At 39.1% G+C, this 14,476-nt stretch overlaps 1 protein-coding gene across 1 annotated transcript in view; it reads left to right on the plus strand.

Moving 5' to 3' along the window:
* LOC106666335 (protein trachealess) overlaps positions 1-14,476 on the plus strand; it is a 73,938-nt gene that overhangs the window by 19,904 nt on the left and 39,558 nt on the right. The window contains exon 2 of the mRNA XM_014393440.2: positions 10,603-10,841. Within this exon, the coding sequence (XP_014248926.1) occupies positions 10,603-10,841 (239 nt within the window). The remainder of the gene's footprint in view (positions 1-10,602; positions 10,842-14,476) is intronic.

Genomic DNA, 14,476 nt, shown 5'->3' on the forward strand with positions numbered 1-14,476 from the left:
CTCAACTCAGAATAGGGTTATTCACGATGTTTGTAAGATGTAACTCGAATAGAGAAATGTCCAGTAAGGTCGTGAACGCCCCCTTCTTTTTTTAGCATGTTAAACGTTAATTTTTCCGCAATACTGCGCGTGGCGATTGGTAGAACCAAAATTAAACCTATAACAGTCCTTGAAGGCTTGTTGTTTGTTATGGTTTTGTTTCGTCTTAAATTGTAAGATGCCAGAAGTTAATAAAAAAGGAAAATTAATCAACTCTTTCATTCAAAATGCTATCTACGCACTCGAAAATGACTAACAAATGACCGCTTCAATTCGTGCCGACATTCCTAACCTACATCCTAACGTCTAACGGCCTACAACTTTATAGGATAGGAGATGTAACTATTATGAATGAGAGTATAAGGACAGGTCAGGAATTAAAAAAAGAAATGTTTTGGTCTGATATAATTAATGCTTATTTAAGAATAAAAATACATGTAAATAAAAAAACAGCTGTTAAATTCATGGCTGCCATGTTGGTTACCTACGCCCTAACGGATAGAAATGTGACTACATTTTCGATCTAACATCTAACGTTGGCCATGGCCTGTTAGATCGAGCAATGTTAACTAGCCGATTCTTACAAGTTTACGTCATCATTTTTCTCGATATAACAGGACCTAATATAGTTAGCAGGATTACACACAGATCGTGAATACCCCTAATGTCTCCAGACCACATGCTTTTTGTCGCAGTGTTGCCCCACAAATCAGATATTTTTCTTTTGATTAAATATGTATTATTGGGCGTAGTTGGCTGACGGTTTTAATACTATGCCATAATAATACTGTGTTTTTTATTTTTAACTTTAAATTTTTTCATTTTGTAAATAAAGTATATCTATCTTTCTATTGGGCGTAGAGAATGTACATGGTCCATTACATTTCCTGGCATAAACTCTCTATACGTTCGCCATATTTTTTGTGGCAATGCTACAAGGGTAATCATTATGAAGACTTAACATACTTGGAAAAAAAGCAGGATGTTCCAAAAAAACCGTAATTATTTTACTAAAAGCGCTTATTAGACTTCCAATGCCCATTAAAAGGTCATCTATTCTTTGATTGTTAACTGAATAAATGACTTACAGTCACTTAAAATTTGACTTTTTCCAATTTTTATATTTTATCCCGTACTGCTTCGACAGCATTAACTATGAGAAATAGTTTATAAAAGGTGGATGTTGAAAAAAAGTCGACACAAATTGAATATTTGTCCAGTCTGTAAGGGCTAAGTGTTATGTCAGCAGTTGTGCAGTGAGGGGTGGGTGTGGGGCCCCCCGGGAGGCTTAACCGTATTAAGCCGGCCCTCACTCCTCGACTTACCTGTCAGAGCAATCAATTCGCTCTTCCCTCGGTTCGGACCTTTGTTAGCGGTAATCCAATAGAATCCAAACGCCCGCTGACCGCCCCGACTGCGGTCCGCCCGGTATCGATTGTTCGCGAAGACGCGACGCACCGCCTTGAAGAGAGAGCCTGTTGCTCATGCTAATGACTCCACGGCTGGTTAGCGGTTCACAATGCTGGTTATCTCGGGATAAAAGGGACAAAAGGGAAGAGTGAAGAGGGGAGCCGAGGGCTGTTAAAGCGCACTTGGCCCTCTTTATCCAAAAGCGCACTGGATAATTTGAATCAGTGCCTGATTTGCACCACGTTCTGTTGATTAATTCCCTTCAATTAAGGGCTGCCAATTTCAGTTTGAATTGGCCTCTGTCAGTTTACAAAACCCGTTTATTGACCGGTAAGATTGACGTCGAATACCTATTATTATCCGACCCATCAAAATGTAACTTTACCCAAAGTACTCACTGCTGGAATTGACTTGATCAAAAATAATGATTTTTCGTTTCTGTCTTATTATGCCAGTAACCACAATATCAATGTTACAACATAAAATGTCCTCTTGTTTTTATTACAGTCCGTACCTACACAATATCTAAAAATTAATAAAATATTGCCCATGTGCTATAGATCTATATTTTATAGAAATGTGTAATATTTAGTTGCCGTTAATTAATGATTATTTAGAGATCGTGAGATGCGGTCTGGTGTGATGTACGTTAAGAAAAATATTTTCCTTATCATTTTTTGATTTCATTGATTATCATTCGTGATAATCTTTATCATCAAATTTTATGACCTAAAACCTAAAATTTCTATATTGTGCACATCATTGTATAAATTCATATTCACATCATGTATATGTATAATTTAAACAACGACTATAAATCCAAGATCCTGAAGATGATCTCAATAAAGATCGAAACGTTGGTACGATAAAGAAAGTGTTTTTCTAAATCTACGTCACACCAGCATCTCACGATCTCTAAATAATTATATTTTAAAGGGTTTTTTCCAACAACAGTTATATAAAAACCTTACATTCTTTGAATTCTGCAATTCAAGTTTGGCCAAAACCTCTACATTTTCCAAACATAAAACTTTTTCGGAACAACAATTGAATGAGAGCGTGCCGAAATTTTAGATTTATAATGCTTATGAAAAATAAAACAATAATGGTAGTGAGAGAGGGAGAGAGAAGGAGTGGCATAGTGTGGGAGGAAGTGACGGGGGTGAAGGAGAAGAAGGGGTTGAGAGCGAGGAAGAGTGAGAAAATGGTGAAAAAGAGGGTGAAGAAGAGAGGAGAAGAGAGTAAAAGGAGGGAGTGATAAGTAGTTTAGAAGAGAAAGAGAGGGGGGACCGAGTTAGAAAGACTGAAAAAGTAAGAGAGAGACAGAGAGAGAATGAGAGAGAGAACGAGAGGCACATAACGTGAGGGAGAGATAGAGAGAGCTTGAGAGTTTGATTTGAGAGTTTTTGGAGAGATAGTTTGAGTGAAGCGAGAAAGAGTGAGTGAGTATGAGTAACAGAGGGTGAAAGAGTGAGAGGGAAATAAAGAGAAACACATAAAGCAAGGAAGAGATATAGTTAGTTGTTTGAGAATGAGAGTGAGAGAATGATAAAGAGAGATCGAAAGAGAGAGAGAGAGAGAGAGAGAGAGAGAGAGAGAGAGAAAGAGAGATAACGAGAAAAACAGGAAGAGAAAGTGACTGACATATCGTGAAGAGTAAAAGGGAGAGAACGAGAGACTCATAACGCGAGGGAAAGAGATAGAGATAGCTTGAGAGTTTGTTTTTAGAGTTTTTTTGAGGAATTGAGTGAGAGCGAGTGACCGAAGGTGAAAGAGTGAGAGAGAGAGAATAGACACATAAAGCGAGGGAAAGATATAGATACTTATAGAGAGTGAGAGTGAGAGTAAGAGAAAATAGGATAGAGAAAAGAGAGAGAGGAGAGAGAGAGAGAGAGAGAGAGAGAGAGAGAGAGAGAATGTACTTAAATATAAACGAAAGTAAATATCTACATTCAATTAATTAATCCTTTTTATGTAACGTTTTGGATGAAATGAAAAATTTAGTACCTCGAGCGGGATTCGAACCCACGACCCTCGGGTAACTACGCCGCTGCTCTACTACTATCGTGACAGAGTGGTGTTATCGTGAGGTCGTGGGTTCGAATCCCCACCAGAAGCAGAGTTATATTTCATATTAGTTGCAAGAAAAGAAGTTTGCACGCAGCGAGCTACTTACTTACAGTTACTTAACCAAATCTTTGAGAGAAGTTTGGAATTATTAAAATTTGGTTCCTATTGTCGCATAAACTGGTAGAACGTTCAGATTACAAATTTTAAAGATTATTATTCCGAAATCGTGAGATGCAGTCTGGTGTGATGTAGGTTTCAGAAAAACATTTTCTTTATCGTGCCAACGTTTCGATCTTTATTGAGATCATCTTCAGGGCCTGGGATTTAAAAACATTGTTTACATTTAACAAAACAATGTTTGTAAATCCCAGGCCCTGAAGATGATCTCAATAAAGATTGAAACGTCGCACGATAAAGAAAATGTTTTTCTGAAACCTACATCACACCAGTCCGCATCTCACGATTTCGGAATAATTATCGATTAACGGTCACTAATAATCACCAAACATTTTAAAGATTGTATACATTTTCTTAACTCAAGATTAGGGGTGGCTTTTTGTTGTCCAGCACAGTTGTTTTTCGGTCAGAAAGAGGTCAAATAAAGGCATTTTCGAAGCCAGCAAAACATCACATCTCTCAAGGGGTCGGAGGACACGAAGTGCACCCAGGGGAGAAAACATTGTCCACCCTCGATCATTTCCCCTTTTCCCTCGTCGTTTTATCGTTTTTATCGGCCAGGTAATCCCGTCCAATGCCGTTTTACAACTGGAAAAGCAAGTATTGAAAGAGAAGAATTATCACCTTATCCAAACTCGAGTTCGAAGGTTGAAAATTGGTCCGATTGGATAAGGCCGAGACGTAAATTGGGCCCAACTCGGATATCAAAGGTCCGAAATTTTACGATTCTTTCCCCAATCGGAATCGGGAGGAGGCTAAGTGATGGCCCCTAGGAGGGAGCCCTAATCAAGGGCGCAAGGGGCTTGATCAGAACAGTCAGTCCCTAAGGACCAATGGACATCCTGACACAGCCCAATCCTCCCTGAGACAATTATCCGACCAAAAGTTCCAATTTAGCACTATACGGGATTAATTAAGATTGTAACAAATGGAAACTAAAATTAATTAATGCTCCTTATCAGTTTTAATTTCTTGGCAGTGCTTAAAAAAAAGCAAAAAATTAAAGACGTTCTCATTTAAAAGCTTAGGAACATAAAGTAACATGTTTTGTAGATTTATCGACCAACTTATGCAGATGTTTTCTTGGTTGTTATCAAAGATGTGATCAAATAAAATATTTTTAATTTTAAACCTTTTTTAAGTTTTCGGAACTTTATTGTACCTTCTTCAGGGTTCTACAAAAGGATATCTTCTGACAGGCCAAACATTCCACCCACTTGTATTATATCTTGATTTGTATATATTTTTATATATTGATGATTATTTGGAGATCAAATTTATTGCAACACTTTCAAATAGCCTAATTCTTAATCCGTTAAAATGAAAATTTTCTTAATTAACCCAGTATCCTGGATCTACTGACATCCTGATTAGTGAAAACTTCAACACCTCCCCCCCCCACAGATAAAACTGTGTCTTTCGGTTGATGGCTTTCGCATGATCAGTATCGAAGAAGAAGGCTCATAATCGCCCGACTAAGAATAGGCCAGGAGGTCGACCCGCGGTGGTTTTTGTGCCACAGCGCAAGAACCTGGGGGAGAAAGGTTGTTCGATTTCACATAAATTAAGGAATTCATTCCTTGACATCTTATAAAGGGGCGTCGGTGGCCGCAACGGTTTAGTCGTTGACACGGCCCTCATCACTGTAAGGTAAAGGTCCCGGGTTCGAATCCATCGGCCCTGCATTCGAACAAAAAAAAAGGAACGAGTAGGAAGCCGTCAGATATGAACATTGTTCTTGTAGGGAGTATTTGGTCCAATTTTCGCAGGATACAGCGTTGTACTGTATATTTTTCTTTATAGATATCTCATGTGCTTCTTTTTTTGTGCATACTAAGAGTGAATGTAATTATTAGTGTGAATGTGTCAAGAGTACTACAAAAATCTGAAGTAAATGTTTCTCACGGTTTGACATATGTGTTTATATTTGCGTGTATTTGTAGATTGGACCTTACAGTACAATACAAATGAAAATGATTATTTTGAGATCGTGAGATGCGGTCTGGTGTGAGGTAGGGTTTAGAAAAACATTTTCTTTATCGTGTCAACGTTTCGATCTTTATTGAGATCATCTTCAGGGCTCAAAGTGTTGTTTTCCGTTTAGATGTGTGGAAGTGATGGACGTGCTCTTATTCCTCTTTTGAGGTTATCCCATTAATGTCGATGGTGTTCTAGTCTCGAGAACGGGCTGGCCAGACTAGGACCCCGAGAACCGGCTGTTGAAGGTGCATTTGTACTATGGGAGCGACCTGTGGACGGGCACTATCTTGCATTAGTGTAGGATTGTCGCTGATTTCATCGAAGATAGGCGACGCATGATGTTCCAAAATCCCATGCACATAGCGAGTGGCTGTCAAAGAACCTTCACTAACAACAGCCAACTCCTTCTGACTATCAGTTGAAATTCCCGCCCACACCATCACTGAGTTACGTTGAAAAGGTTGGCTCTGGGAAAAACGTACAAGCCTCGTACCTTTCATTTCGTCTTGTTCACTCTTTCACGCCCATCTGGAGATCGTAGAGCACATTACTCATCTGTAAAAAGCACAGTAGTCCAATCGTCCAAAGACCAATGGCTGTGTTCTCGAGCAAATGCGAGCAGTGCAACTGTGTGTGTTCTGGTCAATTCTGGTCCTCTTACGGGGCGAAAAGGCATCAGTCCATACAGATTTACTGTTCTTCGAGCAATGCGTGCAGAAATTTGGACACCTCGAACATCCTGGAGCTGATGAATCGCTTGAACTACATTGAGGTGCCGGTTTGGCAAAATTCTTAAAGTCAAAAAGACAGTCATCCTGTGGTTCTGTACTTCGAGGGTGTCCAGACCGGGCCTACTATGGTAGGACCCAGTTTCGTGAAGACGTCTAACGGCATCTCGCAGTGTTTCGTAGTGAACTCCGACTGTAATAGCCGCATACCTGATGGAACGTCCATCATCAACAAGTGCCACGCTAGGCACAACATCCTCAGCACTAAGTGGTATTTTTAAGTTTGAAAATTGAAATTAAGAAAACAAAGATGAAAACTAAACAATTATTGCTTCCGGATTCAAATGTGACTGAATAAAAATTTTAAATTCCGTAAAAAGTAAACCAAACATTGAAAAATCCTTTATCCTTGTTTTGGATTAAGGAAGGGTATTTACCTCTGACTGATATTCCCAACTTAAAACATAGCATAAACAAATATTATTGGTAAAAACAATGAAACAAATTAAGGGCAAAATTTTCTTTTATCGAGAAAAAAATCAATTGGGCGGAATTTTTGTCTGTCATTGTATATCAGAGTTTCCCATTTTGCTGTTGTCGTAAAACTAATTATATATTGGTATTGTTTGCATTAATTTGTGATGAAAATTGTGCATTTACATGTTAGTGAGGAGAAAGAGGAAATTCCTCTGGGAGTTATAACCATAGAAGGCGGAAAAAGGAGTTTTCTTCTGTGGACTTTACTGTCGAAGAATGCATTTAGGAGAAGGGAGGTAAACAACTTTATGCTCTACTCTGCCACCCTTCTTTCCGTAAGTGTCCTCGTCCCAATTTACCTCCTTGCTGACTCCGAGTTGTAAAACCTTCCAATTTTGACTAATGCAATTGGTAGGAGGCGTCGTAAAACAGCCGCGGTGGACACCAGAGTGGCCACGTAGCGCCCCAACTGCCAGTAAAAAACTTGTTAGCCTTATGGCCAACCTTGATTATCTCCATCGGATTAAACAGTTCGATTTTTTCCCCCGCCTTTTTCGAAATGTACAGAGAGTATTGGATCCTCGTCGGGCCGGCAGAGCGGAACGGGGCGCTCTCGGGACCACCCGGGTTCACCACTTAGCGGCACGGGCGACATTTTAGTTCCACCCATAGCCGGGGGAATCAAAAGGAAAAGCTGCATCCGGTGGAGAAAAGCAAAACATTGGATGGTAATATTAACAAAGTTTTACCTAATTTAAGTTGGACGAGAAAATCAAAGGTCAAAATTGTCAAGAAAGTTTGACATTAGTCCTTTGCTTCTTTGGTAGCAAAAAAAACCCCACCTGATTGCTTAACATGATCCCACTTTTTATTTCATAAACTCTGTTGAGAAATATTGAAATTTTTCTCTTTTTTGAAAAAAATATTGCTAAATTTTTCTTCTGGTACTATCATATTTAGAAGCATTATTTACAAAATTATTATTAATCCATTTATGTTTTAGTGGCCAATTGTCCAAGTTTCATGTTTCAATCAATTAATCTTTTTATGTTAGGTTTTGTTTGAGATAAAAAAGTCAGTGTCACGAGCGGGATTCGAACCCACGATCTTCGGCTAGATACGCCGCTGCTCCACCACTTGAGCTATCGTGACTTCGATCCACTCGGACACCAACTCCCCATCTCAACGTATAATCTTTCGAATTTCCCCTCCTTTTTGCCGTTTTTTTCAAATGTCGTGTAATCAGGATTGGATTCTCAGGGAAGTGGTCACGGGGAGCTGTTAATGATGTGATACTTCTTTTATTTATTAAATATTAATCCATTTATGTTTTAGTGGTCAATTGACCAAGTTTTTTTTTTTTAACCAGGGACTGGAGGAGTTCCCTCCTGAGCACTGCAGCTGAGCTGTACAGCTTATTGTACTTATCCTCTGGCTCCATATTTTGGGGGAGAGCTCGCAACACAAATGTGAACTTGAGCCCCCGTTCCATCGAAGGAACTCATTTTTGAAGGGATTGGGACCAAATTCAGGGTCGCTGAAATCCGATCCCGCCCCTTCCATTGATGTGTGCCGTCTCAATTTTTTTCAATTGCGGCCACCGGTCCCCTTAGGCGTCAGAAAAAGACCAGAGGCGACGGTGGAGATCGAACCCACGACCGGCGGATCTACTAGCCGAGAGTCTGACGCCTTAACCACTAGGCTACCGCGGCCCCCAAGTTACTTCTTACAATTAATTATTCTTTTTATGTAAGGTTTTGGTTGAGATAAAAAAGTAAGTTTCACGAGCAGGATTCGAACCCGCGAAAATGGCAAAAAGAGGGAAAATTCGAACGGTTGTAGGTCCAGATAGAGAGTTGTTGTCCGAGAGGATCGAAGTCACGATAGCTAAAGTGGTAGAGTAGCGGCATTTTTAGCCGAAGGTAGTAAGTTCGAATCCCGCTCGTGAAACTTTTTATTGTAAATCAGTGCGTTTTGTTGCATCTGTTTAGATCAATTTAACCTTTAATTGTATTTACAGTTGACCAAATGCAACCCTAGCTGGAATTTTCCTGTTTATATTGTATTTTTCTAACTGTTCCTGATGGTACATTTCATGTTTGGGTTGGTTATCTCCCAAAACTCACTTTATTTCAGCTGCCGCTCTTTTTCTTTGAGTTGGTTGTTTTTCGCCTTTTGGGAAAACTCATAAGTCATTATTCCTGCATGACAGAATAGGGCTAATTACTCTCTATCTGGGCTGATACTGTCTAATAAATTTGAATGATCATTAGTTTAAATCATAATTCAAAAGTACCACGGAGTATTTATCCTTTTTTGCAGGAGGTCCCTTCTTAGGCGGCAGTGCCTTGTTATCTTCCAATAATTCCTTTGTAAGTCTATGAATCTCATCATGTGCCTCATGCTGGGGTGTTGTTCCACCAGGCTTTGGATTCATCAAGGATCCATTTTTGAATGTATCCTTTTTTTGTGGCGAAGTGCTAGGCAATAGGGTTCGCGGCTGAGAATACATATTTTTTGACTTTAGCTTTAGTCCACAGATCTTTTTGTATACTCCATACCCTTCCTGACCCCAACCCCACCATATCAAGTCCAACGCCACGGGGCTACCTCTCGATGTTACTATATGTATAGTTATTATTGAAAATGTTTAACTGATGTCAAAGTGGAATGGGCTCTACTAACGTTCAGGGGCTCAACATCGCCCCTGATAGCACTCTCAGGCACAAACCGCCCCTGGAGGCAGAGAAGGGCGCCAGTTTTGATACGGAGAAGGCAGTTAATATAAGAAACTATTGTACTATTTAGAGGATTAATCTCAAAAGCATACGCGTTTTTCTTTTAAATTGATTAAATTCATATTGGCTCCCTTTTTTGGACAATATTTCGCCCTCTCATTGCTTCTATGCCCTAAATACCCAGGGATCCACGTCAGGGTCAGATCATTGGTGTCACTAACTTCTGTCAGGAATTCTATTCAATTCCGTATAATTTTTGCATTTATTTGGCATGGTGCGAGGGTCTTAAGTGCCAGAATGTCGGAAAAAATGGTTATCTTACTGGAACCAGTGGTTAGGATTGTTAAATATTAGGATCAATAACAACCAGCTCTCTTCCATATATCTAATATATTTGGGGACTCATACGTCCCCATTTCAGCAATAACTTTCGCCAGCATTTTTCATCTTCCTGGAATGTGTTTCTAGCCTTTTTATTTCTCTCAGTTCTCAGTGTGTTGCTATGACAGAAGGTAGACACTGTTCGATATGACCCGTTGCCAAGAATCGGCGCTGTTCGTATAACACCTTTTAAAGAGTGAGTATGGATGGAGTATCATATTAAACTAGAGATCATTAGGTGGGTGTGATCAGAACAGTACCAAAAACAGCGACAACGTAATTATAACGGACCTAGTGGCCAACTACCGTCGCGGCAACCAACTCATCAACCTCAGTCCCTCTAATTGAAAACGTTGATATATTTTAATCGCGTTATCTTGCATTTTTTGCTGAAGCTTTCAAGTTTCACAAAGATTGTGATAGATTATAGATTTGTCAGAACTATTAACTGAAGTTAAATTGATAACGAGAGATTTTGTGGTCATTTAGTTATGTCAAGAGGTAAAATTTTGGTGTAAATTTTCTTTTAATGCTTTAGCATGCTATTATACGTTGATTCCATGCAATGGGTTTTAACAGTTTATTTGGGTTTTCTGTTACAGTATCCTCGAACTGCGGAAAGAGAAGTCGCGGGACGCGGCCAGGTCCCGACGAGGAAAGGAGAACTACGAATTCTACGAGTTGGCCAAAATGCTTCCTCTCCCGGCGGCCATCACCTCCCAATTGGACAAGGCCTCCATCATCCGGCTCACCATCTCCTACCTCAAACTACGGGATTTCTCCGGTCACGGGGATCCTCCCTGGAACCGCGACCAGCCCCTCCCCTCAAAGTCTGTCAAAGGTAAGGCGCGTTTATTCTTTCAGGTGGATAAAACTGAGATTCCGACCCTCAAGATTGTAGTTTTTTCGTCAAATCGGACAAGCTAATGCGTAAAGAGGCAATTCCACCCGGCCTAGGTTAACTACCGGGGGGCGATCGACCCTTCAGGAATGGGCTTTTATTGGCGTCATTTGAGGGGTCGCCCATCTCCACCCACCCCTTTTCCACCGGCCAAACGAGAACAACAGTCATTACCGCGGTTTTGTTCTAGAGGTGAAAACCGGCGTAAAGAATCCCCCGGGCCGCTCCAATTGCAACACGTATAGAATTACATCCCTCCGACTGCCGAAGTGGCCCAAATGACATTAGGGCCGTCATGGGTGGAAATATTGTTATCCCTCCTGAAACGGGAGGTCGGCCAGTCATTTACTTGTCACGCCTTCATCACTTATTTATAAATCAATTTTTTATGTCCGCAGTAGCTCATCCACTTATTCTCCCCAATGTAGACCCAAAGATGGAACGTTTTCTTTCCTAAGGAATCGATTGGCAGGAACTTCTTCACCCTCATGCTCGACAGCCAAATGGTAGTTAGACGTTAGACCACTTAGGCCATTCTTAAGGAACTATATTAACTCATTAAACTCATAAATTTATGTAACATGCAGGACTCATAAATTTATGTTAAAGGATCTTCGGCGAGGTCACAACGGAACGACAATTCTTTCGGTTTTTGCTGAGCTTTCGACTTTTGTATCATCAAGACCTGTTTATTATGGGAAAGCATAGCAGTTGGAAATATTGCACAATTTATAAACAAAATTAAAAACAATTATATTTTCTTAATCTACCTCGATGAGTGTTAAACATATGTCTTGAGGAAAACTGCATTTATAACAAATTATATAAATTTGGTGAAGCTCAACATCTATACATTAAAAAAAATTTAAAACTAATTAAAAACAATAAAATACAACATAATATATAATTCCCATAACATAATATAATTGAAAAATGGCAAAAAGGAGGGAAAATTCAAAAGGTGTGGTTGAGATGAGAAGTTGGTCTCCGAGTGGATCGAGGTCACGATAGCTCAAGTGGTAGAACAGCGGCGTATCAAGCCGAAGATCGTGGGTTCGAATCCCGCTCGTGCCATTGACTTTTTTTATCTCAACTGAAACCTTAATTAATCGTAAGATAATATATAATTTTAAAACAACGTGATAGTATAGGTTACCTCGTTTAACATACGTCTAAGTATATGCCTCTTTTGCATCTTTTCTTTCTCATTTTTTATGGTACATTTAGATATTACAGTTGTTGGTTAATTAAGATTTTTTATACAATGTACTATATACAGGTATGCTATGTTTTCCCATAATAAATAGGCTTTGATGATGACGATATAAGGGGGTATTCGCGATCTTTGTGTTAACCCTGTTAACTCTCCCATGATGTTTTAATGTAACTTGTGGTGACCGTTGAATATAATTGTGGTGTTCGTATCGGTGGTGATGGGAATATCGGTCAATGGTTGTCACTTGTTAACTCTGTTAGGTCCTGTTATATCGAGAAAAATGATGACGTAGACTTGTTAGAATCGGCTAGTTAACATTCGATCTAACAGGCCAGGGCCAATGTTAGGTTAGGTCGAAAATGTAGTCACATTTCTATCCGTTAGGGCGTAGGTTAACCAACATGGCAGCCATGAATTTAACAGCTGTTTTTTCTTTAAACGTAGTTTTATTCTTAAATGCACGTTAATTAAAACAAAGCAATACAATTAGTTTTGTTAATTTCTGACCTGCCCTCATACTCTTATTCATAATAGATACATCTCCTATCCTTCAAAGTTGTAGACTGTTAGACGTTAGGATACAGGTTAGGTATGTCGGCAAGAATTGAAACGGTTTATTTGTTAGTACTTTTCGAGTGCATAGATAGAATTTTGAATGAAAAAGTTGATTAATTTTCTTCTTTTACTATTACAATTTAACACAAAAGAAAACCAAAACAAACAACAAGTTGTTATAGCTTTATTTTTGGTTCTACCAATCGCCACGCGCAGCATTGGGGAAAAATTAACATTTAACATGCTAAGAAAAGAAGTGGGTGTTTACGATCTTACTGGACATTTCTCTATTCGATTTAACACGAGTTAACATCTTACAAACATCGTGAATACCCCTTATGTCTCAAAAGCAAATAAAAATTAATCAACTCTTTCATTCAAAATGCCATCTATGCCCTCGCAAAGTACTAACAAATGACATGTTTCAAATCGTGCCTACATACCTAACCTGTATCATAACGTCTAACAGCCTACAACTTTATAGGTTAGGGGATGTAACTATTATGAATGAGAGTATAAGCAAAGGTCAGAAATTAATAAAATAAATGTATTGATCTGATTTAATTAACGATTATTTAAGAATAAAAATATGTGTAAACATAAAACAGCTGTTAAATTTACAGCTGCCATGTTGGTTACCTTCGCCCTAACGGATGACAATGTGACTATATTTTCGATCTAACATAACATTGGCCTGTTGGATCGAGAAGTGTTAACTAGCCGATTTTTACAAGTCTACGTCATCATTTTTCTCGATCCAACAGAACCTAACAGAGTTAACAGGGTCAGATCGTGAATACCCCTCGAAAAAAAATGTATTAGAAGTGCTAATGACGATGACGTCAGAAAAATGTTCTTTCACTTGATTTTTATATTTAAATTCACATTAGATTTTTATAAACTCAGGAAGTTTTGTTGTCCAAGAGAAGAACTGGAAATTAAGAGTTCTCGTATGTAAGGCAGAAGTGACGTCAGTGTTCCTCTTGGCCTAATTGCTTTTAAAACGGTGACTAATTCTCCCTTTGAAAACCCCAGATTCCGGCCCAACCCCTCTTGAAATGTAAATACAGAGCCGTATTATATTTACAGTCATGTAAATCAGACTTAAACGTCGTTATCCTCCTCCCTGGAGTGGGAATCGAGTTAAACCCAGCCCCCCCCCACTTTACAGGCCGCAAATTCTTCGCAATTTAATTTTCCAATCAAAACCACCCCAAGAGGGCGAAAACAGTTTACAATTTCGACCGTGGAATTTCGTCCTTTCTACACCGGCGTGTCCGACCTGGAGATAATGCCAGCTGCTCGGGACCGTGAACGAAGCTTTGTCCTTTGTCACGTGCCATCTATGCCTCTTTGTAATTAGGCCTATAACGGTCGGGATCATCTTCTTTTCTTATATTTATTTAACAGTCTAAAACTAAAATATATCAACAAAACAAATAAAATATATCAAATATATATTATATAAACCCCATGTCGGTGTTTTTGAAAAAAAAGCCCATTTGTTACTCTGGGTTCAAGTTTAGGGCCTCTGAGATTCGAACCCGGGGCCCTTACAATGATGGGTCGCCTTGTCAACTATCTAACCGTTGCGGCCTCGGTCGCCTCTTTGTTATTATATAAATCTCATTTTTTTAAAATAGTGTATATTATTGTGTAGTTATTATTCTTCTTTATTTTTAGTGAATCTTTCTTTTCTGTTTTAATCCTAACTCAGGAAGACGGCATTAGCCATGCCATTCATTAAATTCTATTTAAAAGTTAGTTAAACAAAAAGTTATTTGTGTAACTGTGTAACTTTTTT

Source organism: Cimex lectularius, unplaced genomic scaffold (genome assembly GCF_000648675.2).
Source record: "Cimex lectularius strain Harlan isolate CLEC.00 unplaced genomic scaffold, Clec_2.1 scaffold62, whole genome shotgun sequence".
Classification (NCBI taxonomy): Eukaryota; Metazoa; Arthropoda; class Insecta; order Hemiptera; family Cimicidae; genus Cimex; species Cimex lectularius.